An 11364-nucleotide genomic window follows, 5' to 3' on the forward strand; every position below is an offset into this window, starting at 1 on the left:
TCTTCGCGACGGACAATCTCGAGCAGCACGGCGGCGTCTTCTCGGGCAAGGTGTTCGCGAGCCTCCTCGTCGTGCTCCTCGCGTCCACGCTTCTGATCGCGCTCTGGCTGATCATCCTCGCGAACTTTAGCGGCGACGACTTGCGCTCCTGCTTCGTGGGATCGCGGCGCGGCCTCCTCGACGTCCGCCGCTCGCTGTCGGGGCTGGTCGCGCCGCGGAGCCCGAAGGACGGCGGCGGCGAAGACGTCCCGGTCGAGGCCGGCGCCGTCCAGGCGGAGCCCGTCGCCGGGATCTGAAATCCTACTTGTACTTGTATGTTCCCATGTTAATCCCATGTATGATAACGTCGCGCATGGCACGGCTCAAACTTGGATGCTCCCCGACGCGCGTGGTTCCCCGCGATCCCCTTCAATAACTTCGTCAACGACACAGATTGCTTGACCTTTCCCCCTCTGCAATGGACGTCGAGAGGCCTTGGTGAGCGTCGTCGCGACGCGGGCGGCGCGGTCCGGCGGCGTGTTCGAGAGCGTCTCGAGCGTCGCGGGCGTCGCGGGCGACGCGGGTGTCGCGGGCGACGAGAGCGCCCCGCGAAGAGACGATGGCCGCGGCGCAGCCGACGGTGATCCTGCGGCAGAAGAAGACCGACGACGGCACCCAAAAAAAACAAGCGCCATTAAAGCTCTCCCTGCCCGCGAGCTGGATCGACGCGCCGTGCCTGAAGCTGCTGGACACCTGGGGCAAGAGGAAGAAGCTGCGGAGCGAGGCGCTGTGCCTCGAGGCCGGCGACGGGACGCCGATCCCCGAGGAGTGGCCCATCGAGGCCGCGCTCATGCTCTACGGCGAGGAGGACGACGACGAGGTGCCGCACGCGACGCTCTTCGTCGCGCCGCGCGAAGAGGCGGACGCGCTCCGGGCCGCGGCGACCGCCGAGGCCGAGCAGGTCTTCGAGGAGCGCGAGCGCGAGGCCGCGGCGGAGGGCCACGCGGGCGCGGCGGCCGCGCGCGTCGCCGACGCCGCGCGCGACGGTTTGGCGCGGCGCGCGGCCGCCGCGTACGACGGGGGCGACTTCGTCGACGCCGCGGCGCTCTACGGCGAGGCGCTCGCGCACGCGGCGCGCGCGTCCAAGGTCGACTGGCCCGGCCGGTCGGCGGCGCTCGCGAACCGCGGCGCCGCGTGCCTCATGCTCGGCCGCTTCGCCGAGGCCGCGGCGGACTGCGGCGCGGCGCTGAAGCTGGGCGCGCTCGCGCGGCCGGACCGCGTCGCCGTGCGCTGCGGCCGCGCGCACCTGCGCCAGGGCCACTTCGGGCGCGCGGAGAAGAAGTTCCGGAGCGTCGCCGCCGACGGCGCCGCGGCGACGGGCGACGGCCGCGACGCCGCGCTCGCCGACGCGACGGACGCGGCGCGCGGCGCGGACGAGGCCGCGGCGGCGGGCGCGGCGATCCGGCGCGCGCGGCGCGAGCTCGAGTCCGCGGAGACCCACGGGCGCGACCGCCACGAGAGCTGCCTGAAGCTGGCGCGGAAGGTGCGGGCGGTCGCGCCCGCGTGCGCCGAGGCCGCGGAGCTCGCGTTCCACGCGCTGTGCCGGCTCAAGCGCTGGGACGAGGCCGGCGGCGTGCTGGCCAACGTGCCCGCGCTCCTCGAGCGGTCGGCGACGTCGGGCGTCGGCGCGTTGCCGGGTACGCTGGACCGGCGGACGAGCCGCGAGGTGCTGCAGTGCCTCGCGTACGGCACGTCCAAGGCCTGCTCCGTCGACGCGGCCGTCGCGTGCTGCCGGCGCTGGGCCGACGCCTGCCCGCGGTCGCGGGACTGGTGCGAGGCCCAGCGCGGCAAGCTCGCGGAGCTCGGGCGCCTCAAGGCCGCGGGCGACGCGGCGTTCCGCGGCGGCGACGCGCGGAGCGCGGAGGCGTGGTACGCGAAGGCGCTCCAGCTGGACGACGACCACCCCGTGCTCCACAACAACCGCGGCGCGGCGCTCCAGGCCATGGGCGACGCTTTGGGCGGCGCCAACGCGTGCCTCAAGGCCTTGGAGAAGATGCCGCGCTACCCGAAGGCGCGGCTCCGGCGCGCGCGGTGCCTGGCGCAGGCCGCGGCGGTTTCGGGGCACGAGCGGCAGAAGCAGGGCGAGCCGTTGCGGTTGGAGGCCAAGGCCCTCGACGACAACACGGTCGTCAAGCGCCTCGAGCAGTCCGTCGCGGAGTTCGAGGCCTACTTCGAGGACTGCGCGGCCTTCCGCCTCAAGACGCAGGACTGCGGCCGCGACGCGCCGCCGCCGCTCGTCGCGGACCCGGCGGCGACGGCGGAGCTGAGGGACGCCGAGGGCCGGTTGCGGGCCGTGCTCCACGACATCGACGCGCGGCGGAAGCGCCGCGCGAAGATGGACGCGGACGAGCGCGAGCGCGAGATGTACGACGAGTACCAAAAGTACGTGAAGCAGTTCGCGCAGCGCCAAAAGGCCGCGCCGCCGCCGGCGAACGCCAAGGGCCCGCCGCCGGGCAGCCGGCCCGCCGGCGCGCGGACGGCGGCGCCGCGGGCGCCGGGCAAGACGTTCTACGACGTCCTCGGCGTCGGCCGCGACGTCACGGCCGCGCAGCTCAAGAAGCGGTACCGCCAGCTCGCGCTCAAGCTCCACCCGGACAAGAACCGGGACCCGAACGCCGAGGAGCAGTTCCGCGAGCTCCACGCGGCCTACGAGGTCATCAACGACCCGAAGCAGAAGGAGCTCTACGACCTCGACACGTTCGGCGAGCCGTAACCGGATTTTACTAGACGACCGTCAGCGCGGGCTCGCGCCGCGGCGGCCGCGGGAGGAGCGGGTTCTCGAGGTCCGAGTCGCCGCGGCGGCGGCGGCGGGCCCCGTCGTCGTGTTCGCGCGGCGCCGTCTGCGCCGCGGGCAGGAACCGCTTGAAGAAGCCGCCCGCGCGCGTCGGGTGGCACGAGCCGCCGAGGACCGCGGGCGCGGCGCCGTCGCGGCGCCGCCGCCGCGCGCGGCCGCCGCGGAAGCAGCGCCGGTAGCACTCGCGGAGCCCCAAGAACGCCGCGAAGAGGGCCACGTAGGCCGTCGTGCAGAGCCAGAACGTGCGGTAGGCGAGCGGGTTGTTCTCCTCGGGGATGTCGTTGAAGTTCATGCCGTAGACGCCCGTCATGAACTGCATGGGCAGGAAGATGCAGGTCACGACGGTCAGCGCGTACATGGTGCGGTCCATGCGCCGCTGGTGGAAGCGCTCGAACTCGTCGTCGAGCACCTCGCACTCGCGCAGCAGCGCGTTGAAGTCGTCCTGGAGCTCCTCGACGTTGTCGACGGCGTCGCGGACGAACGAGTTGTAGCGGTCGCCCAGGAGCGCGTCCTTGTCGTCGATGAGCTTCGTCAGCAGGCGGTGCAGGGGCTTGGCCAGCCGGCTCAGCCGCTCCAGGTCGAGCTTGAGCGCCCGGAGCTCGCCGAGGTCCGACTGGTAGCCGGACGACCGGAGCTCCCCGCGCTGCGCCGCGACGGCGCGGTGGAAGGCCGCGGCGACGGGGAACGTCGAGTCGACGACGGCGTCCAAGATGCGGTAGGCGAGGAAGGGCGCGCCCTCCTCGCGGAGCTTCGTGTAGCTCTTCCGCAGCTCGGCGCGCACGCGGCCGCTCCAGTGGCGCGGCGCGCGCTCGTCGGCGAAGGTCACGAGCGTGTCGCCGCCGCGCAGGGGGACGAAGATGGACACGTTGTGGATGGCGATGGCCGGCGTGAGGCCCGAGTCCTCCGGCGCCGCCGCGCCGACGCGGAACACGGGCGCGACGATGTGGAGGTGCTCCGCGTAGCGCTCCGCCTTGGGCCGCTGCGACTGGGTGAGGGCGTCCTCGAGGGCCAGCGGGTGGAGCCCGAACTTGACGCCCAGCAGCTTCAGCGCCGCCTCGCCGCCGCGCGCCTCGATCCACCGCGTCCGCGCCCAGTCCGCCTTCCCCGACCGCAGGAACTCGCGCGTGCCCCGGAACTCGCCGGCCGTGCACGTGTTGTCGCTAAAGTCCGTGACGCTGTAGCTCACGGGGAGGTCGCCGCAGCCCGCCGGCGGCAGGAGCTGGTCGTACATGAGCGACCGCGCCGCGTCGACGAACGCCGCGAAGTCGACCTGGCGCTCGAGGTCCTGCGCCTCCGGGGCCTCGTCCCCGAAGGGCGGCGGGCGGGGCCACTCGAGGGACCGCGCCCGCGGCGACTCGGGCGCGGGCGGGGGCGACGCCTGCGCCCGCGACCCCTCGCGCAGCGACCCGACGGACGACGACCGCGGGCCGCCCAGCCCGTACTTCGTGAGCGTCGGGTAGACCTCCCCGAAGGAGATGCGCCCGTCGGCGTCCTGGTCCGCGCGCATGAAGATGGTCCGCAGCCGCTCGTGGGACAGCGACCACCATTCCTCCAGCTCGAGCTCCTCGCGCTCGAGCTCCCCGAAGGCCGACTCGGCGCGCGTGCCCTTGGCCTTCCACAGCTCGCTCGGCACGCTCCAGGACCGCGCCGTCGTCCCGGGCGAGGGAGGCCGCGGCGGCGGCCGCGGCGACTCGTGCGGCGGCATGTCACCGGCGGGCCGCCATTCTGGGCGTGAAGCAGGCGCGCCGGGGCTGCCGAAAAAGGGGCTCTTTACGCTTTCACTCTTGTTTTTGGCCGGGTTCAAGCGCTCTGCATCATCCCCACGGTGCCGTGGCGAAGTCTCGGCATGGTCCTAATGGGCTACTGCGACGCCTGCCGCGGCCTGCCGTCGCACACCAATCCGCTGATCGCCTGCGCGTCGTGCCCGCGGCGCTTCCACGCGGCCTGCGCCGGCGTCGACGTCGACGCCGCGACGCAGGCCGCACCCTGGTCCTGCGACTCCTGCGCGCCGCCGCCGACGCCGCCGCCGACGCCGCCGCCCGTCGCCGTCGTCGACCTGAGCGACGGCTCCGCCGTCGCGGCGCACGCGCCGGCGCTCGCGGCGGCGCTCCTCGGCGTCGGCGCCGTGCAGCTGATCCTGCCGCCGGCGCTCGCGGCGCTCAACGCGCGCGCGTTCGAGCTCTGGGCCGAGTTCTTGGCCAAGCCGGAGGCCTACAAGGCCGCGTTCGCCATCGCCGACGGCGCCGTCGCCGACGGCTACCACGCGGTCGGCGCCGTCGCGCCGTACTACAACGCGCACCGGTCCGGCGTCATCTACGAGGGCGACGCGCTCGCGCCGCTCCTCGCGGGCGTCGACTTCGAGGCCCGCGTCGCCGAGTGGCGCGACGCCTGCCGGGCGCTCGCGGCGGACGTCCTCGACGCCGTCGCGGGCGAGCGCGGCGCGCCGCGGGGGCCGTTCGCGGCGGGCGGCGCCTTCGACGCGCGGCGGGGCGGCCAGTTCCACGTGAAGCGGACGCACTGCGCCGCGGCGGACGGCGCCGTGCTGCTGCCGCCGCACCGGGACCCGAGCCTGCTGTCCATGGTGAACCACGTCGCGCCGTCGCCCGTGGCCCCGGGCGGCGCGGGGCTGGAGATCTACGGCGGCGGACGCTACCGGCCCATCGCCGTCGCGGGCGTCGGCGTCTGCACGATCCTGGCCGGCAGCCTCTTGGCGTCCGTGCTGCCGGGCGTCGTCAGCCCGAAGCACCGCATCGTCGCGACCTTCGACGCGGACACGCCGCGGCTCGCGGCGACGTTCTTCTTCCAGCCGCGCGACGACGCGCGGATCTGCGACCTCCGCGCGCCGGAGAAGGCGCGCCGCGGCGCGCCGACCTACGCCCAGTGGCGGAAGAAAGCCTACGGCCGCTACTACAAGGCGACGCAGAGCCGCCTCGCGAAGCTGGAGGCGCGGGAGGAGCTGCGGTCGCAGTCGCGATAACGCTACGTCCGACTAGAACGCGGCGCCGCCCGGCGCGACGACCTGGGCCTGGAGCACGGCGAGGGGCGCCGCGGCGGGCACGTGCCAGCCGTACTCGAGCTTCTGGCCCGCCGCGTCGACGGCGTAGATCCGGGGCGCGGGCTCGCGGCCGTCCTCGTCGACGCGCCAGCCCGTCGCCGACGGGTAGTCGAGGCAGCAGGCCGAGCTGTAGAGGTCGCCCGCGTTCTCCTCGAGCTTGTCCTTGTCGCCGATGAACCAGTTGTAGCGGTTCGTCCGCGCGCGGACGAGCACGTATTGTCCCATGCGGTAGAGCCTACCAAGCATGACGGTGACGAATTCTCATCGTTTTCCCACCCCACATCTCTCAAAAATCGTCACGGCCACAGGACGCTGGGTAGAGCGGCGAACCGTCGTGCGTGCCCTCGCGCGCGTACTGGCCGTTGCACGGCGCGTAGCCCGCCCCTTCGACGACGAAGGCCGCGGGGCCCTCGTCGATGGCCCGGAAGCAGGGCACTGGCTCACACCCTTTGGGGCCCGCGTCCCAGCCGAAGAGCGGCGGCAGCCGGGTATCGTCGCCGTCGAGCTGGCGGTAGTAGTCGCCGCCGTCCCAGAGCTCGTCGAGCTTGTCCTCGTGGACGATGCACCAGCCGCCGGAGTAGCGCACGAGCCACAGACCGGGCTGCTCGAAGTGCTCGTAGTACGGCTTGAGGCCGACGTCGAGGTTCGCGAGCCCGCCGCGGACGTAGACGCCATTGACGACGGGGTTCCCGGCGCCCGTGACCTCGTAGCCATAGACGCCGGCGCCGGTGACGACGCGCACCTCCATCTCTTCGAGGAGCTGCTCGTCGGCCTTTTCGGAGCTCGCGGCGCTGCCCATCGTTACAGCTGTGCTTGGGCGCGTCGCAACCGCGGTTCAGGAGGCAATTTGGCAGCTCGCAGCCGTATGCTAGGAGGCAATTGCGGCGCGTTGACAACCGCGTGTTCAGGAGGTAAATTTGTAGCTCGCAGCCGTATGTTCAGAAGCAATTGCCGCGTCCATGTGTGGATGGCGCTAAAACGAACGGCAACTTGGTCAACCTTTGCATTCTCTAATTGTGGTCAACAAGCATGGACCCCTAAAAGAGCACCCATGGGCTCCTCGTTCAAGGACTTTGTGCGCGCGCGCCAGGCCCAAAAGGCCGGCGCGGCGGCGCCGCCGCCGGAGCGCGGCCTCGTCGCCGCCGGACCCGGGTCGCGCGTCCCGCAGTTCGTCGGCGGCGGCGGCGGCGCGCCACCGAACGCGACGAGCAGCCCCGCGAAGGCCCGGCGCGCGGCGGCGAGCCCGACGACGAGCATCACGACCTTCGCCGCGGCGCTGCGCGCCGTCGCGGAGGCCTTGAAATCGGCCGAGGCGGCGCCGGCGCACGGGCCCCTGGCGACGTGCGTCGGCGAGCGGGGCCTCGAGCGGCGCCTCGGCAACGTCGTCGGCGCGCGCGAGGCGTTCGTCGACGCCGCGGCGCGCGCGTGGCGGCCGCCGGAGCGCGGCGCCTGCGACGGTGAGACCTGCGGCGTCTGCGGCGTCGCGCTCGCGACGTCCGGCGGCCGCGAGGACGTCCGCGCCGTGGACCGCGACGACCCGGAGGGCTGGGAGGAGCCGCACCGCGCGCCGTCGCGCCCGGCGCCGGTCCACGCCTGCGACAACCGGCTCTGCCGCTTCGCGCTCCACCTCGGCGGCGGCTGGCGGCGCCTGAGCGAGGCCGCGCGGCGCGACGGCCGCGTCGACGAGAGCTTCAAGCTCGGCTGGGCGGCGCTGACCTGCGGCGTCGCGGCCTTCGAGGGGTCGCGGTTCCACTACGGCGTCGCGGAGCTCCTCGAGAGCTGCAAGATCGACAACTTCCAGCAGTACGCGGCGCTGCTCTTCTTCCGCTACCTCCGCGCGCGGCCCGCGGACCCGCGCGCGGCGCTCTGCTTCGCCCTCGCGGCGCGGGAGCGCGCCGCGGCGTCGCCCGGCGACGCGGGCCTCGCCGGGGCGGCGGCGGGCCACGTCGCCCTCGCGTTCCGCCGCTTCGCGGGTCGCGGCGGCCGCGAGCTCGAGCGGTGCGCGCTCGTCGCGGCCGCGGCGGCCCTCGGGCCCGGCGGCGCGGACGCGTTCCTCGCGGACCGGGCGGCGGCGCGACGCACGTTGGCGACGCAGGCGCTCGGCTGCTGCGCCCAGGTGCTCGCGCGCAAGGGCGCGCCCCCGAACGTGAACCAGATCGCGAACAAGGTCGAGCTCGCCAAGTTCGACCTGCGGGCCGTGCCGCCGACGTTGGTCGTCGGCGCCGAGCCCCTCGATCCCAAGTGCCTCACGCGGCCGACCTGGGTCGTGCCGGCGGCGGCGGAGTTGCGGTCCGCGGTCCGGGCGTGGCTCGACGCGAACGGCCTCGCGGGCCACCGATCCTGGTTCATGAAGGCGGCGTCCGTGGAGTACGGCGCGGGCGTCGAACCGCTCGACGTGCCCGCGGACGCGCTCGCGGACGCGGCGCGCGCGCGGATCCTCGCGGCCGTCGACGGTGGCGACGCGCGCGACTGCAAGTGGGTGCTCCAGCCGGCCGTGGCGCCGGCGCTCGTCGAGGGGAAGAAGGTGTCCGTGCGGGTCTACCTCCTGCTGACGCGCGCGCGCGGCCGCGACGCGCCGTTCCTCTACGGCGAGGGTCTGGTGAGCCGCGCGCGCGACGCGCACGGGTCGGGCACCAAGGCCGCGGCCGTCGTCCACGGCGGCGAGGGCGAGCACATGGACGCGTTGAGCGACGTGTCCGACGCCTACTGGCCCGCGATCCGCGCGGCGACGCGCGAGCTCCTCGGCGCCGGGTCCGCCAAGCTCTGGGAGCGCGCGGCGGCGGGCTGCGACTACTGGACGCTGCTGGGCCTGGACTTTTTGCCCGCGAGCGACGGGAAGCTCTGGCTCCTCGAGGCGAACACGGGGCCGCGGCTCTGGTTCGACGAGGCCCGCGCGGCGGGCCCGCGCGACGACGCGCCGCCGCCGTCCGCGTCCCTCGCGCGCGTCGACGCGCGCGTCACGCGGCCGCTGCTCCTCGACCTCGCGGAGCTCCTCGCCCACCTGCGCGTCGACGGCGGCCCGCCGCCGTCCCCGGCGAACGCGTGGCGCGCGCTCGATGTGTAGCTAGCCCTTATCCGTGACGCGCTTGATGAGGTCCCGCGTCTGCTCCGGGGAGAGCGAGCCCGCGCGCGAGTCCCCGTCCGCGGTCGGCTCCGCGTCCTCCGGCGGCGCGCGGCCCGTGTGGAACGAGTAGAGCGCCGTCGACGCCGTCGACAGCTTCTCCGACAGCGTCTTCGTCTTCGTCTCCGCGATCATCGCGTGCAGCGCCGCGCGCTGCTCCGCGGCGCGCGCGTCCATCTCCGCCTGGCGCAGCCGCGGGATGCGCGCGGCCTCCTCGCGGCTCCGCTGGAGCCGCTCGTCGCGGCCGGGCAGGATCTCCGTGCCGGCCAGCAGCACGCCGCCGACGACGAGGCTGCCGGAGAGCGCGAGGAAGGTCGCCTGCCTCGGCGGGAGGCGCAGGAACGCCGCCCAGGCCTGCTGGCACTCCTTGGCCGTCCGCATGAGCATGCCGTGGGCGCGCATCGTGTGCGAAGTTGCGATTTTGAGCTGTGCACGTGCGAGGGGGGCTGCACGCTGCCGGAAGCTCCCGAATCGCGTGTGTGAACGCTTGTCTTCGGCGCCCGCTGCTAGCACATGCCAGAGCTGAGAACTGCGCGGGCCCGGAGAGCAAAGCAACATTGGCCTGAGCCACGGCATCATCTCCGTGCCGGCCGACCCGCGCACGGCGTCGAGCGCCGGCGCAGCGTCGGACGCCATCTCCGCTTCGAGCACCGCGTCGGCAACAGCGTCGAGCGTCGACTAACACACGCGACACCCAACACACCCATGGGCCGCCGCATCGCGTCCGACGGCTCGATCGTCGGCGACGACTCCGCGGACGCCGGCGGCCACGCGTGGTACTTCATCGTGCCCTTCGTCGCCGCGCTCGTCTTCGGCGTCCAGGGCCTCGTCGTCGCCGGCGTCGCCTCGGCGGTGCTCTACTCGAGGCGGCGAAGCGCCGCGGCGTCGAGCGCGCCGTCGGCGGACAGAGTGCACGGCATGGCGGACCTGCCGAAGGAGGCCGCGGGCGGGTGATGCGCGTAGGCGCGGCGCCGCCCGCGCCGCGACCTCGAGGCGCCGACCCCCCCCCGCGCGCGCGCGACGTGACGGACCGCGGCCCTCCGGAGCCGCCGCGATCCCGAAAAAGCGCGCGCGTCCGAGCGCGTAAGGACCTCTCTGTGTAGATTAGAGGCCGTAGTCCGCGCACGTGCAGTTGTCCTCCTCGGGCGCCTCGGTCGCCGCCGCGCGCTTGGCCACGCTGCAGTCGACGGAGATCCAGCACGAGTGGCCGCGGCACATGTAGCCCGGCCGCTGCGGGTCGCAGGAAGCCTCCTTGAGCCGCGCCCAGGGGTTGTCGCCCTTGCGGCGGCACTTGGGCTCCGCGTAGCACGCGTCCTTGGGCCCGCCGCAGGCGACGCCCTGGCTCAGGCACACGCGCTTGCCGTCGCCCCGGCCGAGGAGGCGCCGCCCGCGCCGCGCGGGCCCGTCGGAGCGAGGCGCGTCGCCGGGGAGCTCGTCGACGCGGGCCTGGAACGCGGCGCAGGCCGGCGGGAAGTCGTAGCCGAGGCAGACGAAGTCGTGCGCGAGCGTCGCGCACAGGAGCGCCAACACGTCCGGCGCGGCCTCGAGCGCCGCGAGCAGCGCGGATTCGGACGGCGCGCCGCCGGCCTCGGCGTCGCCGTCCTCGGCGACGGCCCGGAGGCACTCGCCCGCGACGGCCTCGATGCGCTCCGTGCGCTTCTTCGCGCCCGTCGCGTTCGACGGCGCCGCCGCGTTCGCCATGAGCGCCTCGTAGCGGAAGACCTTGAAGTGGGCGAAGCCGGCCTTGCCGCCGCGCGCGGCGGCCTGGAGCAGGGAGCTCTGGGACCGCACGCGCTCGTCGCCGGGGAAGCGGCGCAGGCACGCGAAGTCCGCCGCGTAGGCCCGGACGAGGTCGCCGAGGTCCGCGTCGTGTCGCGACGCCGCGTAGGCCGTCAGCGGCCACGTCGCCTGCCGCGCGGCGTCGGCGAGCGTCGGCGCGCCGTCCGGCGCGTCGAAGAGGCGCCGGAGCGTCTCGCGCATGCCGCTGACGAAGCGCGCGAGGGGCTCGCGGACGACGGCGCCGAGGACGGCGCTCGCGCCGCGGTTCCGCTCGCCGCCGGGCCGGAGCTCGTAGGTCAGGCCCCTCTTCTCCACGCAGGCGACGAAGGCGGGCGAGACGAGGAGCTCGTCGGCGACGCCGGGCAGCCGCGCGAGCTCGAGCGTGATCATGCCGTCGAGCACGGAGAGCCGCGCGCGGCGGCCCGCGTCCTCGGACCGGAACGCGCGCGCGGCGAAGGCCCGCTCCTGGCGCACGGACGCCGCGCAGATGGCGAGGCGCGGCCAGCCGCGGCACTCGCCGCACCGCGCGACCTGGGCGCGCTCCGCCGCCGGCGCGGGCCCCGGGGCCCCGGGACC

The 11364-nt window shown here is 74.5% G+C and overlaps 2 protein-coding genes across 2 annotated transcripts; one reads left to right on the forward strand and one right to left on the reverse strand.

The window, feature by feature from the left end:
• Nucleotides 1–2536: 2536 nt before the first annotated feature.
• Nucleotides 2537–2728, forward strand: AURANDRAFT_9248 (hypothetical protein; the record flags this gene model as incomplete). Its single annotated transcript, XM_009034651.1, has 1 exon — nucleotides 2537–2728. A coding segment is annotated over one exon (192 nt), but the record flags the coding sequence as incomplete, so codon positions are not given.
• A 292-nt stretch (nucleotides 2729–3020) lies between these two features.
• On the reverse strand, nucleotides 3021–3911 carry AURANDRAFT_12131 (hypothetical protein; the record flags this gene model as incomplete). Its single annotated transcript, XM_009034967.1, has 1 exon — nucleotides 3021–3911. A coding segment is annotated over one exon (891 nt), but the record flags the coding sequence as incomplete, so codon positions are not given.
• Nucleotides 3912–11364: the final 7453 nt, after the last annotated feature.

The sequence above is a fragment of the Aureococcus anophagefferens genome (genome assembly GCF_000186865.1).
Source record: "Aureococcus anophagefferens unplaced genomic scaffold AURANscaffold_2, whole genome shotgun sequence".
Classification (NCBI taxonomy): Eukaryota; class Pelagophyceae; order Pelagomonadales; family Pelagomonadaceae; genus Aureococcus; species Aureococcus anophagefferens.